The sequence below is a fragment of the Pecten maximus genome, chromosome 16 (genome assembly GCF_902652985.1).
Source record: "Pecten maximus chromosome 16, xPecMax1.1, whole genome shotgun sequence".
Classification (NCBI taxonomy): domain Eukaryota; kingdom Metazoa; phylum Mollusca; class Bivalvia; order Pectinida; family Pectinidae; genus Pecten; species Pecten maximus.
This window is the reverse complement of record NC_047030.1, coordinates 453541-475927: the sequence shown is the minus strand read 5'-3', so window position 1 is coordinate 475927 and position 22387 is coordinate 453541. Positions and strand designations below refer to the sequence as shown.

Genomic DNA, 22387 nt, shown 5'->3' with positions numbered 1-22387 from the left:
TGAATCACACTACTTGTATTTAAACAGGTAACCTGTCTTCTCTTGCTGGGTATATGTAGATAGTTAAAGTTTGAATTAGTCATGGCAGATCATTTGACCATGGAACAATTATCAGCTGTAGGTGCCACATCTATAGGTAGAATCGTCCGAATACTAATCCGCTGGATAAAATGGTCGATGGCTTAACGCATGCTGCCATTAATTGTTTTCCATTAGAGAAAACTCTTGATATTTACAAACATACTTTCGTATGTACAAATGTATGATTAATTTTGATTTGTATATATATGCAGATTTATTCTTAGTGTATGTCAAATATGGCATAAGCATGATACATTAATTGCTATTTTCATTGTATCATTAGATTTGATCATTATATTATATGATATTTGATCTTGAGTATTTTACATTTATCTTATAATATAGGTAAGTTAATATATAGATATTGACCTAAATGGCTCAGAGGACCACCTACACGGAAGTTGTTTACAGTTCTGTTAGTGCAACCGTTTGTGATGACAGATTTGTCGTCATATTTCGAAAGCTTTAAGATGTAACACTCTAACTATTGTTTATTAAACTGATCATGTGAGGGTGGAAACACAATCCAGTATTTACTTAAAGATATTGTAATGAAAAATATGAGCCATCCAAATTAAGTTAAGTTAACGAGTGCTGATCTTGATCGGCTAACTAAACTTTACTACACGAAGTATTAGCACCTCTCAAATGTGTGATACTGACTGTTAATCACAACTCACCACACCGGGCTAAAGCCAGCCTTACAAGCTGTCAAATCAAATAACCGTGCACGGTGATAGGAGACGAATAAAAGCTATACCCGCTCAACTGGAACGTAACAGAAAATACACCCAATCATTTTTAAAATTGCCTGGTACCAATTTAGTTTTCACCTTTTTAAGGTAACTCGTTTCTCACCTGTTATGATTGCCTGATCCCGTTTTACCTGTGAACTTACCTGTACAGGTAGCCCGTCTTCCACCTGTTGTGTTAGGAATACGAGTTAGTGGAGAAGGACAGGTGATACAGATACCGTTGAGAGACTGGGTGAAGAGCAACATGTGTGAAGCGGGTGGTTAATAACAATAAATGAAGGGATGCTTGCCATATGACGACTGATCAGATTTAAAGTCTTATCAAATCTTTTTTATCAATTACCCAAAAATGTACAGATTTTATGAGGCTTTCGTAAATAATAAATAAAGTGGAACACGGGGAAGGAGCTCAGTCGAGATACGAACCTCTATCAGACTGTTTACATTTATTATTAATATAAAAAGTGACAAGAGACGGGACATAATATTATTATATCTGGTTATATATTATTCATATTGGACGATATGGCCGAGGACCGGGTAATTGAAGAGTACTCTATTCCATTGAAGGTGAGTCGCTAAATTCTGAATCAATATTTCATTTCAATTCACTAACAGTAATTTTACGCACAAAAGGTTTGTAGTGGTAAACTATTCACCGGTATATGTATTCACTATATAACAGTTACACTGCTCTACGTGTTCGTTATGTCCCATAAAGCATATCTGGTATAGATGGAAAGTAAGATACCATATATCTCAGATGATTTAAATACCAGAGTTGAAATATCATGTCATTTTCAATCATGCAATGTCAATACTTATCTCTTGTTTGTATTTCAATGTTTAACGGCTGATCAGAAACATCTGTTTATGATATGGATTCCGAAATAAATATCTCTAATTCCTTAACCACGTAGAGAGCTGTCTGTATTTAATGACGAAGTAGAGATGTTAGCTGGGTCTACGATTAGTACGTCTCGTGTAAACTGTAAAACATGTCAGAAATACTTGATCGGCAGAAGCATGTGTAGCAGTAAATACACATACAAGGAAGCTGGTGTCATCATCACAGCTGAATGTAAATAAGAACGCCGATGTGGCGCAGCGGTATAAGCTGCGTGTATTTCTTGCAAAACGATTAGGTGCCGTAGATCGTGAGTTCGAGGCCCGGTCAGGGCACGAGTCATAAAGTTGTCTGCCTTCGTAATATATATATATATATATATATATAGGGTTACGATTAACATAATCTGTAAGCCATATAAAGGCATTAACTGTAATCTGTATGTGTATTAATTCATTAATTGTATTAATGGGCTCAAAACCTTTATCAAGTCATAATTTGTATTAAACGGCTGTATAAACGTATTAATTCATTAATTGTATCTATGACCTGTCTAAGTGTATTAATTCATTAACTGTATTAATGGGCTCAAAATGTATATTAATGCATAAATAGTATTAAATTGCTGTATAAACGTATTAATTCATTAATTGTATCTATGAACTGTCTAAGTGTATTAATTTTCTAGCTTTTTTTTTAATTCTTAAGATTGTTTTAAATCTTTCACTATAATCTTCGTAAAATGTATTAGTAAACACACCAACAGAAATGGTATATAGAACGTTAGAATATGTAAACAAATCATCGGTCCAACGTGATATCGTCGGGAAAGATAGATAAGCATATCTAAATATACCTCTGAGTTCTCGAGGAACAAATTAAGGTAAAATAGGGTTTCTTTAACCTTCTAAAACAGACATAAAAGGACAAAAGGCTCATAGTTCTGACGTTTTCATATAACACAGCATATCGTTATTAGTATAATGAACAGGCGTATCAACAATAAAAGTCATAGAAAAGTATAATATGCCGGCAATTATAATTGAAAATAATGGTCCAAGCGTAAAAACACTGCATTAAAATTGCCGAGATTTTGACGTGTTATAGAGGACGACGTGGTTGCCTACAGTTAAAAAGAAGCAATTGAATTGCGGTCCGTACTTTGATTTCCCTAAACCAAAGCTAAAATGGCTAAACATGTGTGGTCGGGTGGCACGGTGGTTACACACTTGCCTTTCACCTAGGCGGCCGGGGTTCGATACCCTGATCGGACGTGAACAGATTTGATCACATGACCGACCACGTGGGTTTTCCCGGGTTCTCTGGTTTCCTAAGTAAGACCCCTCGCGTGATTTGATCCGGGCCAACATGTCTGTTAAATATAAGTTCTTATAACTTGTTTCGCATTTGTTGTAAAATAAATAAAGTTTACATTTACAATAGCTAAGCATTGTTTAATCAATAAATATACCCAGGATGTAATTACGATTTCAACATTTATTCTTAAAAGAACATATATACAAAATGTACATCTGTATTTGAATACAACGAACACACGAGTTAGTGATATGACATGAAGACATTTTCCCACAATTTAACGATTTCTTTATCAGATGAATTCACAAGTAACATACACCATTTATAAAAGAGCCTATTGTGTACACATACTTAACGTCAGGGTAAAATTGGATTGGCTCTTAGCTGTCACATTAAAGTCATTCAAACATGGGAGACCGGCAGCTGAATAAGGTCCACATCACTGATTCCTGACAATAACTAGAGACGTCTTCATGTTTACAGAAAGGAGATATATAGGTAAATACAAGATATATAGATAGAGACATGATATATAGGTAGAGACATGATATATAGTTAGAGACATGATATATAGGTAGAGACATGATATATAGGTAGAGACATGATATATAGTTAGAGACATGATATATAGGTAGAGACGTGATATATAGGTAGAGACATGATATATAGGTAGAGACATGATATATAGGTAGAGACATGATATATAGTTAGAGACATGATATATAGGTAGAGGCATGATATATAGGTAGAGACATGATATATAGTTAGAGACGTGGTATATAGGTAGAGACATGATATATAGGTAGAGACATGATATATAGTTAGAGACATGATATATAGGTAGAGACGTGATATATAGGTAGAGACATGATATATAGGTAGAGACATGATATATAGGTAGAGACATGATATATAGGTAGAGACATGATATATAGGTAGAGACATGATATATAGGTAGAGACATGATATATAGGTAGAGACATGATATATAGTTAGAGACATGATATATAGTTAGAGACATGATATATAGGTAGAGACATGATATATAGTTAGAGACATGATATATACAGTACGCGTCAGGTGGTATGGTCCCCAATCACCGCCACAGTGGCGAGGTCTAATCCCTTCCACTCACTCGGTCGGTTGCATGTCGGTTGAAACACCGGCTGACACCGGCTCAAAACCTGAGTGTTCACCTGTTAACTGACACCGCGCGACACGGTGTGGAAGAGTGTTGGGGATTAGTGGAACAAAGGCCCTGATTCATGATTGACAGGTACACTGCCTGATACCGTGATGTGTTTGGTGGAACAAACCTTGTCGTACAGTACAGGTACTCTGTAGCTGGACTTACATTTTGTACTTACAGTATCCAGAAACGTGATATATCTGATATACACGTCTCTGCAGTATCCCAGCCCGGTGTTGAGAAAACGGAGATATTTTTTTATGTAATGAAATCACGATCAATACTAGCGATACTACAGATGTATTGTGTTGTAAATGTACGGTACATATACACTCAAAATTATGTACGTTTTTAGTTTTTAAATTCTAGCTAGATGAGTACCAAAAATGTTTACCGGGAAATCGAGAAAACAAAACACTGTAACATTTAACGATATTTTGCCGCCTTGGTGTTTGTGTTATTTATAGCAATATTGTGATTGGAGCGCTAGCGAGTAAATCCCGCTCGGCATTCGATTGACTTTGAAGTAAGTCTTGAATGATTAATATAATAATAACTTAACTAAAACAAAACAAAAAACATCTGACACTTCTGTCTGTTTATGTCCCCATTGAACACTATATACCTGGCCTATCGTAACATTACCATCACAAAGAATCTTGGATCTCGGAACAACTAAACTAGTATCATGAAATCTGAGACGTATATATCCTGATATACACAAGTCTCTGATGAAATGTAACTAAACAGTTTGAAATCCTTTCGTAATATTCCGAGGTGGCATATTGACCAGAAAATATGTTATCGGTACTAGTGTATCGAGTGTGCTGACTTCACGTACATGTACACCTATAATATGTATAAGAGCCACGATATAATTATTACAATTTGACAGTTTGAGTATGAGTAGAGTTTTAAAGTATTTTTTTTCCGAATGTTAAATAAACAAAGAGTTGTCATGGTATCATTATGAAAACTTGATGAAGCCATATACATGTATGCTCATGACCGCCTTTTTACTACCGGACGCTAATTATATAATTAGTATATTAACCCATGAATCCAGACACGACCGCGGCTCTATCACACGCCTCGGTTACTTCAATGTACAGGCAGATACAATGTACGTATATTATATATTTACATAGATTCATATCAATTTCTGGTAAACTAAAAAAAAATATTTGGACGTATTACCAGAAACGCGTATTAGGGATAAATAAAATCGCTCCTTTTATTCGTGACCAGTCAAGCATATCCCTTATCGAGAAGGCCTTGTCCTCTATCACACGCGCGAGCACAGGTAAATCGGTCTTTGCTCATGAGGGTATCACTTCGGGGCAAATAGAGAGCTACTTATCTGTTATATATGTTTCTGGTATTACAAATTGTAGCACCTTTTCATTAAAATTTTTGATTTGTTCACAAGTTAAGGCAGAGACATATATACAGATCTGTATATATGTCTCTGGTTAAGGGAAATGTGTGCAATTAAAAAAAAATAAGAACACAAACGATACATTTTTGTTAGCGCGGCATGCATCAATAACTAGTTAAATATCGTTTTGATACAATACGGAATTCGAACTTAAATATTTACATTTGCGCTGCATTGTCGCTATATGAACCAACTAAAGTCTGATTCGGTTCACGAGACTATGAACCTAAACAAGTATTAAAATGAACGTGCGATGAAATTAAATAAAAAACAAATAGCTTAGCTGATAATAATTTCTGGTTACGGGTGCTGATGTTTCTATAAGATATAAGTAAAAAGAGTATTCTATTTATTTTTGAATTATGTTTGCGGATGTGATACAATGTGAAGATATGTGACACGTTTCTCTGATGCGTTGATTGACACTCATTGCACCATTTGTGGGCGTGGTTTTAGAATCATGGATTGTGATTGGTTCGTAGCGTTGACAATATTACTCGTGTCAGCGATCAAATGTTTGAAACATAATTATGGTTACACAATTCAAATCAATACCATTTGCTCACCCTTGAATCGATATACAAATTCTTTATTGCATTTACATGTGTATAAAGCATTAGAGTTTGTACTGCAAGACGAGGTTCGGGCGTTTTGTGTGGCGTGATGCGATGGAGACGGGTACGAAAACTCTATGAGTGAGTGCTTGTTTTGAAAACACCAGAAATATTTTGTCTAAATTGATAATCATCCCACGTACTGATGCCTTACCAGGTATACTTGTGATAATTGACGTCCGTGAGAGTAATAGCAGCTAGGACACGAGTTCGTTGCCAATTAATAAAAATTACGTATGACTTCATGATCATTCAGCCAATCTACGGCTATACTGTATTTTACGTTTTCTCAAAATCCGAAGGAGCATGTAAATGAATTGTTACATGGTAAAACAATCAGTACAGGTAAAGGTGAAAGGTCGCAAAACTCTGACCACGATCACGTCTCCAGCTGTGAGTCTTCACACCTTTTCCTACGATCTTAATCCCCTACACTCGCCAGGCCCCGGCCGGTGGTGGCCGGTGGAAACACCCGAGTTGAAACACGGGGCGTACTTAATCCCCTACACTCGAGTGACACTCGCAACCCTGAGGGTGAAAGAGAACCATAACACCTGACGCGTACTGTAGTTAGAGACATGATATATAGGTAGAGACATGATATATAGGTAGAGACATGATATATAGGTAGAGACATGATATACAGTTAGAGACATGATATATAGTTAGAGACATGATATATAGGTAGAGACATGATATATAGGTAGAGACATGATATATAGGTAGAGACATGATATATAGGTAGAGACATGATATATAGTTAGAGACATGATATATAGGTAGAGACATGATATATAGTTAGAGACATGATATATAGGTAGAGACATGATATATAGGTAGAGACATGATATATAGGTAGAGACATGATATATAGGTAGAGACATGATATATAGGTAGAGACATGATATATAGGTAGAGACATGATATATAGGTAGAGACATGATATATAGGTAGAGACATGATATATAGTTAGAGACATGATATATAGGTAGAGACATGATATATAGGTAGAGACATGATATATAGTTAGAGACATGATATATAGGTAGAGACATGATATATAGGTTAGAGACATGATATATAGGTAGAGACATGATATATAGGTAGAGACATGATATATAGGTAGAGACATGATATATAGGTAGAGACATGATATATAGGTAGAGACATGATATATAGGTAGAGACATGATATATAGGTAGAGACATGATATATAGGTAGAGACATGATATATAGGTAGAGACATGATATATAGGTAGAGACTAGAGACATGATATATAGGTAGAGACTAGAGACATGATATATAGGTAGAGACATGATATATAGGTAGAGACATGATATATAGGTAGAGACATGATATATAGGTAGAGACATGATATATAGGTAGAGACATGATATATAGTTAGAGACATGATATATAGGTAGAGACATGATATATAGGTAGAGACATGATATATAGGTAGAGACATGATATATAGGTAGAGACATGATGTATAGTTAGAGACATGATATATAGGTAGAGACATGATATATAGGTAGAGACATGATGTATAGTTAGAGACATGATATATAGTTAGAGACATGATATATAGGTAGAGACATGATATATAGGTAGAGACATGATATATAGTTAGAGACATGATATATAGGTAGAGACTAGAGACATGATATATAGGTAGAGACATGATATATAGGTAGAGACATGCTATATAGGTAGAGACATGATATATAGTTAGAGACATGATATATAGGTAGAGACATGATATATAGGTAGAGACATGATATATAGGTAGAGACATGATATATAGGTAGAGACATGATATATAGGTAGAGACATGATATATAGTTAGAGACATGATATATAGGTAGAGACATGATATATAGGTAGAGACATGATATATAGGTAGAGACATGATATATAGTTAGAGACATGATATATAGGTAGAGACATGATATATAGGTAGAGACATGATATATAGTTAGAGACATGATATATAGGTAGAGACATGATATATAGGTAGAGACATGATATATAGGTAGAGACATGATATATAGGTAGAGACGTGATATATAGGTAGAGACATGATATATAGGTAGAGACATGATATATAGTTAGAGACATGATATATAGGTAGAGACATGATATATAGGTAGAGACATGATATATAGGTAGAGACAAGATATATAGGTAGAGACATGATATATAGGTAGAGACATGATATATAGGTAGAGACATATATAGGTAGAGACATGATATATAGGTAGAGACATGATATATAGGTAGAGACATGATATATAGGTAGAGACATGATATATGGGTAGAGACATGATATATAGGTAGACATGATATATAGGTAGACATGATATAAAGGTAGACATGATATATAGGTAGAGACATGATATATAGGTAGAGACATGATATATAGGTAGAGACGTGATGTATAGGTAGAGACATGATATATAGTTAGAGACATGATATATAGGTAGAGACATGATATATAGGTAGAGACATGATATATAGGTAAAGACATGATATATAGTTAGAGACATGATATATAGTTAGAGACATGATATATAGGTAGAGACATGATATATAGGTAGAGACATGATATATAGGTAGAGACATGATATATAGGTAGAGACATGATATATAGGTAGAGACATGATATATAGGTAAATACAAGATATATAGTTAGAGACAAGATATATAGGTAGAGACATGATATATAGGTAGAGACATGATATATAGGTAGAGACATGATATATAGGTAGAGACATGATATATAGGTAGAGACATGATATATAGGTAGAGACATGATATATAGTTAGAGACATGATATATAGGTAGAGACATGATATATAGTTAGAGACATGATATATAGTTAGAGACATGATATATAGGTAGAGACATGATATATAGGTAGAGACATGATATATCGGTAGAGACATGATATATAGGTAGAGACATGATATATAGGTAGAGACATGATATATAGTTAGAGACATGATATATAGGTAGAGACATGATACATAGTTAGAGACATGATATATAGTTAGAGACATGATATATAGGTAGAGAAATGATATATATGTAGAGACATGCTATATAGGTAGAGACATGATATATAGTTAGAGACATGATATATAGGTAGAGACATGATATATAGGTAATGACATGATATATAGTTAGAGACTAGAGACATGATATATAGGTAGAGACATGATATATAGTTAGAGACATGATATATAGGTAGAGACATGATATATAGGTAGAGACATGATATATAGTTAGAGACATGATATATAGGTAGAGACATGATATATAGGTAATGACATGATATATAGTTAGAGACTAGAGACATGATATATAGGTAGAGACATGATATATAGTTAGAGACATGATATATAGTTAGAGACATGATATATAGGTAGAGACATGATATATAGGTAGAGACATGATATATAGGTAGAGACATGATATATATAGGTAGAGACATGATATATAGGTAGAGACATGATATATAGGTAGAGACAAGATATATAGGTAGAGACATGATATATAGTTAGAGACTAGAGACATGATATATAGTTAGAGACATGATATATAGTTAGAGACATGATATATAGTTAGAGACATGATATATAGGTAGAGACATGATATATAGGTAGAGACATGATATATAGGTAGAGACATGATATTTAGGTAGAGACATGATATATAAACAGTTTAATCTCCCCCGCGTTCGTACATGTAAACAAATTCAAAATTCCCACGGCAGGTTTAAAATGTGAAAGTATTGAAATGGTCGTTAAAAGATTCCCCTTGTGATTAGCTTAGGAACGTCTGTTATCGTGCGTTAATTATATTCTTTTATTCTTTATTGTACTATCGGTCAATTTATATCGTGGATTATGAAATAAAACAAACTTCTTCTGTGTCAAGTAGTTCATCCACTTGTGTAACATAAACTATTTACATTAATGATATTTACTTTTCCAAGGGAAAATATAAGTGGTAAACAAATGTTTATAGAATCGGAGATAGTCATTTAAAGATAACATATAGTTCCAAACATATATTTGCATGTGGACAGTTGAAAGTAACAAAGAATACCGATATGATAACGAAACCATAATTCAAACTCAAAATTGGGCAAAATATAAAGGTATCGGCACACCTGTTCCTGGGTCGTGAGGTAGCCTGGACCTATTTACTGTTTTCTTGTGTCGTGAGGTAGTCTGGATATATTTACTGTTTTTACAAGGTATCGGCGTCCTGTGTCTTGATGTAGCCTGGACCTATTTACTGTGTTTACAAGGTATCGGCATCCTGTGTCTTGATGTAGTCTGGATCTATTTACTGTTTTTACAAAGTATCGGCATCCTGTGTCTTGATGTAGTCTGGATCTATTTACTGTGTTTACAAGGTATCGGCATCCTGTGTCTTGATGTAGTCTGGATCTATTTACTGTGTTTACAAGGTATCGGCATCCTGTGTCTTGATGTAGTCTGGACCTATTTACTGTGTTTACAAGGTATCGGCATCTGGACCTATTTACTGTGTTTACAAGGTATCGGCATCCTGTGTCTTGATGTAGTCTGGACCTATTTACTGTTTTTACAAGGTATCGGCATTCTGTGTCTTGATGTAGTCTGGACCTATTTACTGTTTTTACGGCATCCTGTGTCTTGATGTAGCCTGGACCTATTTACTGTTTTACAAGGTATCGGCATCCCGTGTCTTGATGTAGTCTGGACCTATTTACTGTTTTTACAAGGTATCGGCATCATGTGTCTTGATGTAGACTGGACCTATTTACTGTTTTTACAAGGTATCTTCACACATGTTCCTGTGTCGTGTAAATGAAATAGAAATGAATTATATTTTGTATTAAGTTATATTTGATTAACGTTAGCATTGTGTAGATAAACAAAGGTTTATATTGCCATAGCTTGGAGAGGATTTCAATACATGTAATTCATCATTAAATTTTGCTTATTTTAAGGATTCCCCACGACTCCAAGACTGTCCACAGTTTGTCTACTCAGTTGACGATGGAACGCTTCCTTCCAACATCCGATCAGTATTTTTAACCAAAGTTCAACTGACAAGGGAGTATCAAAGGTCACGTGTTTGCCTCAGCACGTGCTGCAGTCACTCGAAGGATGAGGACGAAAAGACAATGAAGAAGAAGAAAATGTGGTTCATATTTGTATTGGTTGTTGTTGTCATGTCGCTTGTCACAGCATTTGCCGCCTGGGAATTTCATCGAAAGTCATCCAAAACTCCTCAATTACACCAGGTGAGTTCACATAGATTCGTGACGTTATACCTCAAGTGTTAGTAACAGTTTACACAAAACCATGACGTCGTTCCCTACAGAAACGTGACATTTTCTTTCGTTAACACAAGAAACATCATCCCAGATAATTCTCTCAACATTGCAGCCAAAAAGGTAGTCAAGTGGTTGAATAATGTTCCGGGTGTCACGATAATAAGGATTTCCTTTATAACAGTTAAAATGACTTGTCCTGTATTTAAAGTGGTGGTTGTTGTCAATGTAGTTAATGACGTCCTGAACACCGACACTAACCACATGTACGTTATCAATAGTTTCATTGTAAAATATATTTGTTATATACTGTCCTCGTTTTGTCGCTCTGAGTTATATAATTAGTTCTGTTAGCATGGTCTCTTGTTTCTGATGAATAGATGTTTACTTTTACAGTGGCACATGAAGGAAGACCCGAGTGATGCTCCAGAACATGGAGGCAGGTTACACAAAACTACAATCTTATGTAAGTCGGCATGAATATGCTGTATCACACATTGTTTAACGACAGTGTGTTTTTTAAGTATAAATCCAGGGCTTCTTTGTCTATCGTGTGCCAAACATTTTTTTAACGCTTATTGTTGTGAAGAATTTAATCGTACAAAAATATCAATGATATTAAAGCCAATTAGAACTAACAACATTGATATATTTACCGTTATAAAAAAAACGCGAGTATTTACGTATGATCATTCTATAAAAACGGTACAGGCAACTGAAATTAATGGTAATAAATGAATTGACTTGGTTCATTTCTGAATCATTCCCAGTTGTCTTTAGCTGTATTCTGGACATGATTTATCCTATTTGATTCCCATAGCGTTAAATTAACATGTTTAAACCAGCATGTATATATAATTGAATTCGATACACTGACGATCATTAAGTCATTTTTACCATCCTTTGTTTTTGTCATTGTAGCTGTTTACGATAAAACATTTTTACACCGGACACCGTGTCGGAAAATCTGCTGGGATTTCTCTGCCTTTAAGTTTAGATCGAAATGTATGGATGGATTCTGTAGATGTGAAGGACAAGGTTACAATCCCCACACATGTTTACGTAAGTAAATCTTAGTATAAGTATGTAGACAAACCTGTCAAAACCGACTATTACTCGAACCAGTTCTAGTAAACTGCATTTAGGAACTTTCTCAGCTGTGTTCGAACATGATGCTCCAGTCTTTTATGAACAAATATCTACATATATATCTGAAATTGAATTTCAAATTTATCGTTTATTCAAAATTATCCAGTGATGGCGAGAAAGATCACATAGCTAGCACCGGAAGGACATATGAGAACTATAAATGACATTACTTAAGAATACATACACTTATTCAATATTTCTATACATTTCAATATCCGAAATGTTTCAATGTGGCTATTAACCTGTCCTTAAATTTGATTTTTATTATCATAACTGTCTTTCTTGAAATCCCCGATTTTAACATGGTTTCCTTATAACTGCTCTGGGTTAACTTCGTCGTATCTTACTTATCAACTCATTATCATTACTGACGAGCCCTAGTTAACTCTGTCGTGTCCTAAGTATCAACAGTTTATCATTACTGACGAGCCCTAGTTAACTCCGTCGTCCCCTTAGTATCAACAGTTTATCATTACTGACGAGCCCTAGTTAACTCCGTCGTCCCCTAAGTATCAACCCATTATCATTACTGACGAGCCCTAGTTAACTCTGTCGTCTCCTAAGTATCAACCCATTATCATTACTGATGAGCCCTAGTTAACTCCGTCGTCCCCTTAGTATCAACAGTTTATCATTACTGACGAGCCCTAGTTAACTCCGTCGTCCCCTTAGTATCAACCCATTATCATTACTGACGAGCCCTAGTTAACTCTGTCGTCTCCTAAGTATCAACCCATTATCATTACTGATGAGCCCTAGTTAACTCCGTCGTCCCCTTAGTATCAACCCTTTATCATTACTGACGAGCCCTAGTTAACTCCGTCGTCCCCTAAGTATCAACAGTTTATCATTACTGACGAGACCTTGAAGGACGAAATAGCAATTAACCGCACTTTAATTATTCTTAGTTCTACTGTTTCTAACTCTAAGTAGGTACTGAATGTGTTTACATCTAATGTGTATTTTGTACGATCTCTGATGAGCTCCTATCTCTGGGGTAAATCTGGTTCATCATTCGGTATATCCTGCACATGTTATATTCACATGCATGTCCTATATACTTATCCAAACTTTTCACTTTTTCAGCGGATATCGACGGCTGTCAAATACAAACTGATGACGTCACATATGCGGATGCTTCTATAAACGGCAAAAGAATCTCGACGTTCAGTTGTAAACAGAAGAGTTCCGAAGGAAACGCCATTCACGTGTTCAGTGTATTCGGAATGGGAGACTCCACAGGAACCGTTCTTGATTTAAAAGGAGCGAACAACAATGACGACATAACAGTGGTCCTTTCCAGTTATCAGAGTGTTAATTGGATCCTTCGGGTTGATAAGGATGTCCGCATACGTAACATTATCATGGTAAGTCTTTTTATGTAACTAGTCCTTTAATCTGATCCATGTTTCAATTTTTTATTAAAACGGACAAATAAACAGTCTAGTCTAATGCATGTAGAAACAAAATGAAATTTATTTGTTAATGTTGATTTGTTTAGATCGAGTCACGGAAACGCATGATATCTTAAGTGTGTGAATGATGGAACAAGAAAAATATAAATAAAAACATTTCGAGGAGAAGAATAGATTCAAAGTTTCAAAGCCAAGGATAAAACCAATAACTACAGAGCCGTATATTAGCTCCGACGGGAATAACCCCGTATGGAATACACATTCCATTACGTGTCATTGGAATGAAATGCGCGACACATAATCAAGCACCCATACAAATGATTTTAAAGGATTTCAATAACATATACATTTTGTAGGTATCCGATGTTGTCAATTAATTATAAGATTATAAATAGACTGCATCATTACTGGCTCAAAGATATTGGTATTAAGTGTCCAAACCTACAAACCCTGTCCTAACATAATATAATATGTATTGAAAATATGTCATTGATCAAAGATGCATAATTTTTTTATGAATTCATAAGAAAGTAATGTTTATAAAATTATTAATGCCACTTTTAGGTTAAATAATTAGTTGATACTAGTGGGTATTATAACTCTGTGATTTAGCACAAGGTTTGGCTAATTACCAGTACCTCGTTATAACGACACAATTAAATTACAAATCATTTCGTTTGTATGTTTTCAGATGCAGACATCGAGTTTCGGGGAATCAGATCTCTTGTTTGAGCGATCGATTAAAACTGAGAGACCTGCGGTATCATCTTATAGACAACAGTCTGGCTACGGAGACGACCGGGAGGGAGGTCATACAGTACAGTTATTACAAACAATCACAAGGGAAGTTGGGCAAATCACTACTTTTACCGGAAGTAAATACGCGGATTATTTTAGCCTCGACCTGGGCCTAATATCAACAGATACTTTGTAATTGGGGTCAATATCAGTGTTATTTTTATACATAAGATGAGTGCAATACATATTATGTTTGATGAATGATTATTAAAACTTGATTAAAACCGAAAACAATGTACAAGCTTGAGTTATTTGATATTCGCGCAAGAACAAATTAAGTTGACATCCTTTCATCTTTCATTCCATCAATTCGAGCTACGATATCTGATCCTGATGCACCGACCCTCTGTGTGCCCTAGAAAGACAACAAAGAAAACCAACAAAATACCGAAACCGTAATTCTGATAAAACAAGGGCATATATTAACAAAAATGAAGATATTGATGGAGACCTCGACAAGGAGATTAAGACTAGGTGATTAAAGGAGAATAAGCGTCTTCTTCTTCATCGATGACATCCGTCATATAGATAAGTCTGAGTTAGATCATATTCTCTTAATGAGAACTAGGGCGGTGACAACGGAACCTCTAGGAATATCAATAAGAGCAATCGTGTCTGACCTCATATCACATAAAGAAATAGTACATTTCCAAAAGGGATCACATCTCGACCGTTATATTATCCCATAGTCGTAGTTGACATCTGTCACGGAAATCTTTATGATGGGATTATCGAATCAAATAAGAAATGCCAGCACCGTACGTAGGGGAAGCAGGGATGTTACTAGCTGTAGGTGAAATGACAGGACTTTGTAATGTCCATTTTACCTATGCTGAAAAGCTCTTTAATATTATCACCCTCGAATGGAAACAAAAGCCATCAGGACACGATCTTATACTCGTGGTATTACTAGGGAGCGAAGATGTACGTATAATGAAATACTCTCCCACATAGTTCACAACTATGTACTTATAACACCGTTCGTCTTTCTCGGGAGAGAAAACTGTCATCACTTCAGATATTCTTTCAGTTTGGAATGGACAATGGTAGTGTTCAGAGTAGAAGGAAACGTGTTGATGATTGAAACGTTTTAGGATCGAATGTTCAAGATTAACGAATATACCTCTGGGGGTTTATTTAAGGATTAACATCAATTATTTTTTCTGTTATACAGTCATAACAGAAAAAACTGGAGTGTACTCTAAATAAACCGCGAAGCGGTTTATGAAGAGAGTACACTCCAGTTTTTTTTTTTATGTTATGATTGTATAACAGAAAAAAATAATTAATGTTAATTCTTATAATTTAATTTCGTCTTATACACACCAAGATATTTCACTTTCTTTGGCGAACTCTTTTCTGTGATAAATTATTACGCAACGTCATCAGCCAATCAAAAATGACGTTACATTTCGCAACGTCAATAATTTTGTTATGGAGGTATACAAAATTATTTCAGCCAATGAAAATGCGTGTTTCATACAAAATTAAATTATAAACTGTTAAAAAGTACTTGTCATCTTTGATAAATATTGAAGGACTGATTTATCTGTCTTTAATGTCGGTACCTTTCGAATGGTTAACTGCAAAACTTCAACATTTCGTTAGTATGCCCTCAAAGGTCGCAAGGAAGATATGATTATCAGGAACGAAACTCAGAATGTCTTGCTACTATTATCGAACGATATTAAAGTCCACACGCTAACATATGATTCCACTTGATTACAGTCCATCATACATGTACATATAAAGTTGTATATAATATGTTGTTAGATTAGCAACAGTTATCTCCCTTCCATTTGTTCGACTCTGTTTATAATCCATACGAATACTTGTTAATTTTCTTTATTTTTTTTACTCGTTACAATAATGCTCACAATCCACATGGGATTATTGAATCTGCATTAAGTGATTACATTGGTGCTTTATATCAATTCACAAAACCAATTACCCGTGGGTATTTTAACCACAAAATTTACCCCTTCTAATCATAGCTCTGATACTCAGTTGAAATATTTTACAGCTTCCCATCAAGATTTGACATTTTTAGGCCCTTATCATCACTTGACGAGTCCTGGTAGGACAAGCAAACAGCTGTATGATGAAATTTCATTTATTCTGTCTCTAAAGTATTTATCTCAAATTGTTTTGAAAGGCGTTGCTAAATTTTGTGTCTCAAACCCTAAACCATAATTCACCAAAATGTTGTTAAGATAGAACTTATCATCGTTAATATATTGATATACCATGGGTTTAACCCCCTTATAACCTGTAATGGATTGTGTATTGACGGAGATTTTTATAACATATAAACAATGGATTGTGTATTGACGGAGATTTTTTATAAAATATAAACAATGGATTGTGTATTGACGGAGATTTTTATAAAATATAAACAATGGATTGTGTATTGACGGAGATTTTTATAAAATATAAACAATGGATTGTGTATTGACGGAGATTTTTTATGAAATATAGACAATGGATTGTGTATTGACAGAGATGTTTATAAAATATAGACAATGGATTGTGTATTGACGGAGATTTTTATAAGACATAAACAATGGATTGTGTATTGACGGAGATTTTTATAAAATATAAACAATGGATTTTGTATTGACGGAGATTTTTTTTATAAAATATAAACAATGGATTGTGTATTGACAGAGATGTTTATAAAATATAAACAATGGATTGTGTATTGACGGAGATGTTTATAATATATAGACAATGGATTGTGTATTGACGGAGATTTTTATAAGATATAAACAATGGATCGTGTATTGACGGAGATTTTTATCAGATATAAACAATGGATTGTGTATTGACGAAGATGTTTATAAAATATAAACAATGGATTGTGTATTGACGGATATTTTTATAAAATATAAAATATGGATTGTGTATTGACGGAGATGTTTATAAAAATATAAACAATTGATTGTGTATTGACGGAGATTTTTTTTTATAAAATATAGACAATGGATTGTGTATTGACGGAGATTTTTTATAAGATATAAACAATGGATTGTGTATTGACGGAGATGTTTATAAAAATATAAACAATTGATTGTGTATTGACGGTGATTTTTATAAAATATAAACAATGGATTGTGTATTGACGGAGATGTTTATAAAAATATAAACAATGGATTGTGTATTGACGGTGATTTTTATAAAATATAAACAATGGATTGTGTATTGACGGAGATGTTTATAGAAATATAAACAATAGTTTGTGTATTGACGGATATTTTTATAAAATATAAACAATGGATTTTGTATTGACGGAGATATTTATAAAAATATAAACAATGGATTGTGTATTGACGGAGATGTTTATAAAATATAAACAATGGATTGTGTATTGACGGTGATTTTTATAAAATATAAACAATGGATTGTGTATTGACGGAGATGTTTATAGAAATATAAACAATGGATAGTGTATTGACGGAGATTTTTATAAGATATAAACAATGGATTGTGTATTGACGGAGATTTTTATAAGATATAAACAATGGATTGTGTATTGACGGAGATGTTTATAAAATATAAACAATGGATTGCGTATTGACGGAGATGTTTATAAAAATATAAACAATGAATTGTGTATTGACAGAGATTTTTATAAAATATAAACAATGGATTTTGTATTGACGGAGATGTTTATAAAAATATAAACAATGGATTGTGTATTGACGGAGATGTTTATAAAATATAAACAATGGATTGTGTATTGACGGAGATTTTCTATAAAAATATAAACAATGGATTTTGTATTGACGGAGATGTTTATAAAATATGAACAATGGATTGTGTATTGACAGAGATGTTTATAAAATATAAACAATGGATTGTGTATTGACGGAGATGTTTATAAAAATATAAACAATGGATTGTGTATTGACGGAGATGTTTATAAAAATACAAACAATGGATTGTGTATTGACGGAGATTTTTATAAAATATAGACAATGGATTGTGTATTGACGGAGATGTTTATAAAATATAAACACATGTGAATTTCATATTTTGATAGAAGCAAAGTAAGAAACACATTACGCGGAATGATGGAAAAAATGCCTCATACAGCTGATTCGTGCTTCTAGGACTCATCAGTGATTATAAAGGAGAAGGTTTGCAATCCCCAATAGCATGATTTAACTGAATTTCAGACCATACAGAAAGTATTAGGAATTTAAATCGTGTTGACATACGTTTTGGAATGCTAGACATATCTATGTTAGTTTGATCATGTTTCATATATCAATATCTAGTTCAGTTAAGCACATCATCGTCGAATCCCAAAAATGAAAAACATGTCAAGTTCTTTTATGATCTTTTGAAATGATTCATTAATTGATTTTGTTTGAAACTTCGTTAACATAAAATTTGATCTGTTGTTATATAGAAAATAAGAACCTACAACATATTTCATTAGTGTCAATAAATTTATTAAATAAACAATGCACAATATCATTATTACATGTACAATAAAAAACCTGACTCCTCGAGTGGAGAAACGTATTAGTTTGTAGGAGTTCTATAATAGTACGCCAATACTTGTCTTATCCTGCCTCGGAACATTCTGACACATTGTCTAATTCACTTTGTTACAATTTCAAATTAGCAAGAGCAGTATTCTCCTAATAAGTCCACTTTACTCAAATATTTCACTCAACAACCTGATGCAAAACGTAAATAAAAACACAATGTAGTGAGTATTTCCTGGTTCTGGAGTTTCGGAGTCATTCACTTGTCTTCTACAGAAGACTGGTGCTAAATTATACATGTTTTATCTACAATAATTAGTTTTTCTCTAATTAGTGAGGCCTCGTTACTCCAGTCATCTGAAATTGCACTCTCGTCTGTAATGGAAACCGTTGATAAACTTTTTTTTCGGATTACAAAATGTCCCGAACCAATACGAAGCCGCTGAAAACTAAGGCAACTCTATTGATGCCAGTGACTTGACTTAGTTATAGACTATAATAATGTCATTGGTTGAGTTTTTATAATTATATCCATAATGTACTATCCGTTTTATCTGATCTATTTATCATAATCGTTTTTTGTTTGTTTTATTTTTACAGCCTATCGATGTGGTAAAGCTAGTCTATTGAGCGAAATTTGCTCTAGGTATGTTGGATATACATTTTGTACATAAAATGTTAAAAATATCGACGACTGGACATCGAATTGTCATAAATTCGTGAAATGTTTAATGACTATAATACACACTTTAAAATGGGCATATCTGTATGTAAGTACATAATCACATGATATACAAATTGAGTAGATGGTGATTTGCTGTAATGAAGGCACGCGTATCAATACATACTTTTAAATGCTTCTGGTTTCCAGTAACTTTTCTGATTCAACGTTCCCCTACTTCAATGGTATTCCGCCAATTCAGGACCTGAGACAAATTTTCATTTTACTTACATACCATTTCGTTGAAATGAAACTTACTATGAAACTACAGCGTTAAATGATACTCACTGTGGAATTTATCAATACACAACTTAAAATGATACAATGCAATTTATCAATACACAACTTAAAATGATACAATGCAATTTATCAATACACAACTTAAAATGATACAATGCAATTTATCAATACACAACTTAAAATGATACAATGTAATTATCAACTCAATACACAACTTAAAATGATACAATGTAATTGATTAACACAACTTCAAAATGATACAATGCAATTTATCAATACACAACTTAAAATGATACACTGTAATTTATCAATACACAACTCTAAATGTTACAATGGAATTATCAAATAAATACACAACACTGAAAAAAACACTGATACACATGACAGAAATAAATTTAAAATCTAGTTTATACATCAAATCATCTGATATCAATATGATTATGTAGAGAACATGATTCAAATAGGTTGTATAATTCTAAATTCATTTCGTGTACATTAGCCACATTTAACAGGGAAAAAAACTGTCGTGCTTATTTGTTTAGATACCAAAAACCAACATCTATAGGTAACACATTTTTATGTTAGTAGTTTCGGATGCAAGAAGAGTTTTTTTTATAATGTCGATCAGAAATAACAAACCATGAGTTGTGGAACAAAGCATACAGAATAAAGAAGTTTCCTTATACAACTCAAGAACAGAAAACATAAATACAGATATATGTTCAATCCTTCTAATATCTAATCAATTAAATAAGATAAGTGTGCTGTGCAAGCCATCCATAACCTAATTAAAATGTTATTATTATAAAGGAAAACAATAATTATAGTTCCATGAATGTCCTATTCAATAACATTACAATCATCAAGTTAGTTCGTGTTAACTATATTTCACTATTACATTAACTGAAACTTAATTTTAACATCATAACCACTACGTTCAGTAACATAGGACATTAACTGTATACGTTACATGACTACAACTAACATTGTAACTCAAAAATTAAATAAAATGGATAATTATACAGTTGTAAATTTCGCTGTCTAAAAAACAAACCCAAAAATTAATGACAATCTTTTATTCTTCAACTTTAAAAATAACGCCAATTAAAGTTGGAAGCTGCACTTTCTGCGAGGAATACTTGAGCTGTTTCACAATTCCTTCAGTCTTTAAAGGTATGTCAATATGTCAATACCTTTGTGCTTAATATAGATATCATGATTACACAAAAATCTAAATCCTACATCGGACGTACGATACATATTATCACACACCGACCTGATCACAGAGTAGTAGAGATGAGTCATCAATCATACTAACTTAACTTATTAGAATTTAGACAATGGATGCAAAAAGATGATGAACTCATCTCAATTCAAATTAATTAGTATGCGTGAAAAATACTTTTATATTGAAAGAAACATTTTAATCATGACACATTAATACACTTTTTACTTTTCCTTGCTTATTACAGTTATCAATTCTAGACTATACCAGTCCTCTAAAGACGCAGCAAGACTTTCAACATAAACTGACACATGACCGGGGAAATGATATCATATCTATGTCTGGACCGTTGGGCAACAAAGATGTGATTCTTCATTCAAAGCACAAATGACACACCATGTTCGAAATAACTTCAACATCAATCTAAATAAATATGTTCAAAGAACAATTGGAAACCATGACTTCACCATTGATAAATATTATAATATTCTTCAAACAATACACTAACGGAACAAAATTAAGGCATCGCATGGACGAGTTCAGCAATAAAGAAAGTTAACAGCCCGCTGTAAGTTTGTAGTGGTGTGCCAAAGTATGACGTCATGCTGTTTTCTTTTGTGTTGATTGCATTCCTATTGTCATATAATAAGTCATCACTCGGAATAGCTTCAACCAGGCATCGCTCATCTCCTGGGACCAGCTGTCTTTCAGGTGCGGTTCAATTGCGAATACAAATTGTTGTCCGACCATCTGGAAAGATATATATCAA

General features: G+C 33.6%; 2 protein-coding genes across 2 annotated transcripts in view; one reads left to right on the top strand and one right to left on the bottom strand.

The window, feature by feature from the left end:
* Positions 1-951: 951 nt before the first annotated feature.
* Positions 952-15172, top strand: LOC117345110. The gene is made up of 6 exons (XM_033908065.1): positions 952-1406; positions 11248-11544; positions 11971-12040; positions 12496-12636; positions 13810-14090; positions 14830-15172. The coding sequence occupies exons 1-6, from the start codon at positions 1362-1364 to the stop codon at positions 15070-15072; spliced, it is 1077 nt and encodes a 358-aa protein (XP_033763956.1). The 5' UTR covers positions 952-1361; the 3' UTR covers positions 15073-15172.
* Positions 15173-19371: 4199 nt separating this feature from the next.
* Positions 19372-22387, bottom strand: part of LOC117345109 (neuroglobin-like) — a 58268-nt gene continuing 55252 nt past the window's right edge. The window contains exon 3 of the mRNA XM_033908064.1: positions 19372-22368. Within this exon, the coding sequence (XP_033763955.1) occupies positions 22219-22368 (150 nt within the window). The 3' untranslated portion in view covers positions 19372-22218. The remainder of the gene's footprint in view (positions 22369-22387) is intronic.

What these genes read in the sequence shown, in the direction of transcription:
- LOC117345110 (XM_033908065.1), top strand. Translation starts at nt 1,362, where the DNA reads ATGGCCGAGGACCGGGTAATTGAAGAGTACTCTATTCCATTGAAG. An exon ending in AAACTCCTCAATTACACCAG is followed by an intron (nt 11,545 to 11,970) that starts GTGAGTTCACAT and finishes TTACTTTTACAG; the next exon opens with TGGCACATGAAGGAAGACCC. An exon ending in CAATCCCCACACATGTTTAC is followed by an intron (nt 12,637 to 13,809) that starts GTAAGTAAATCT and finishes TCACTTTTTCAG; the next exon opens with CGGATATCGACGGCTGTCAA.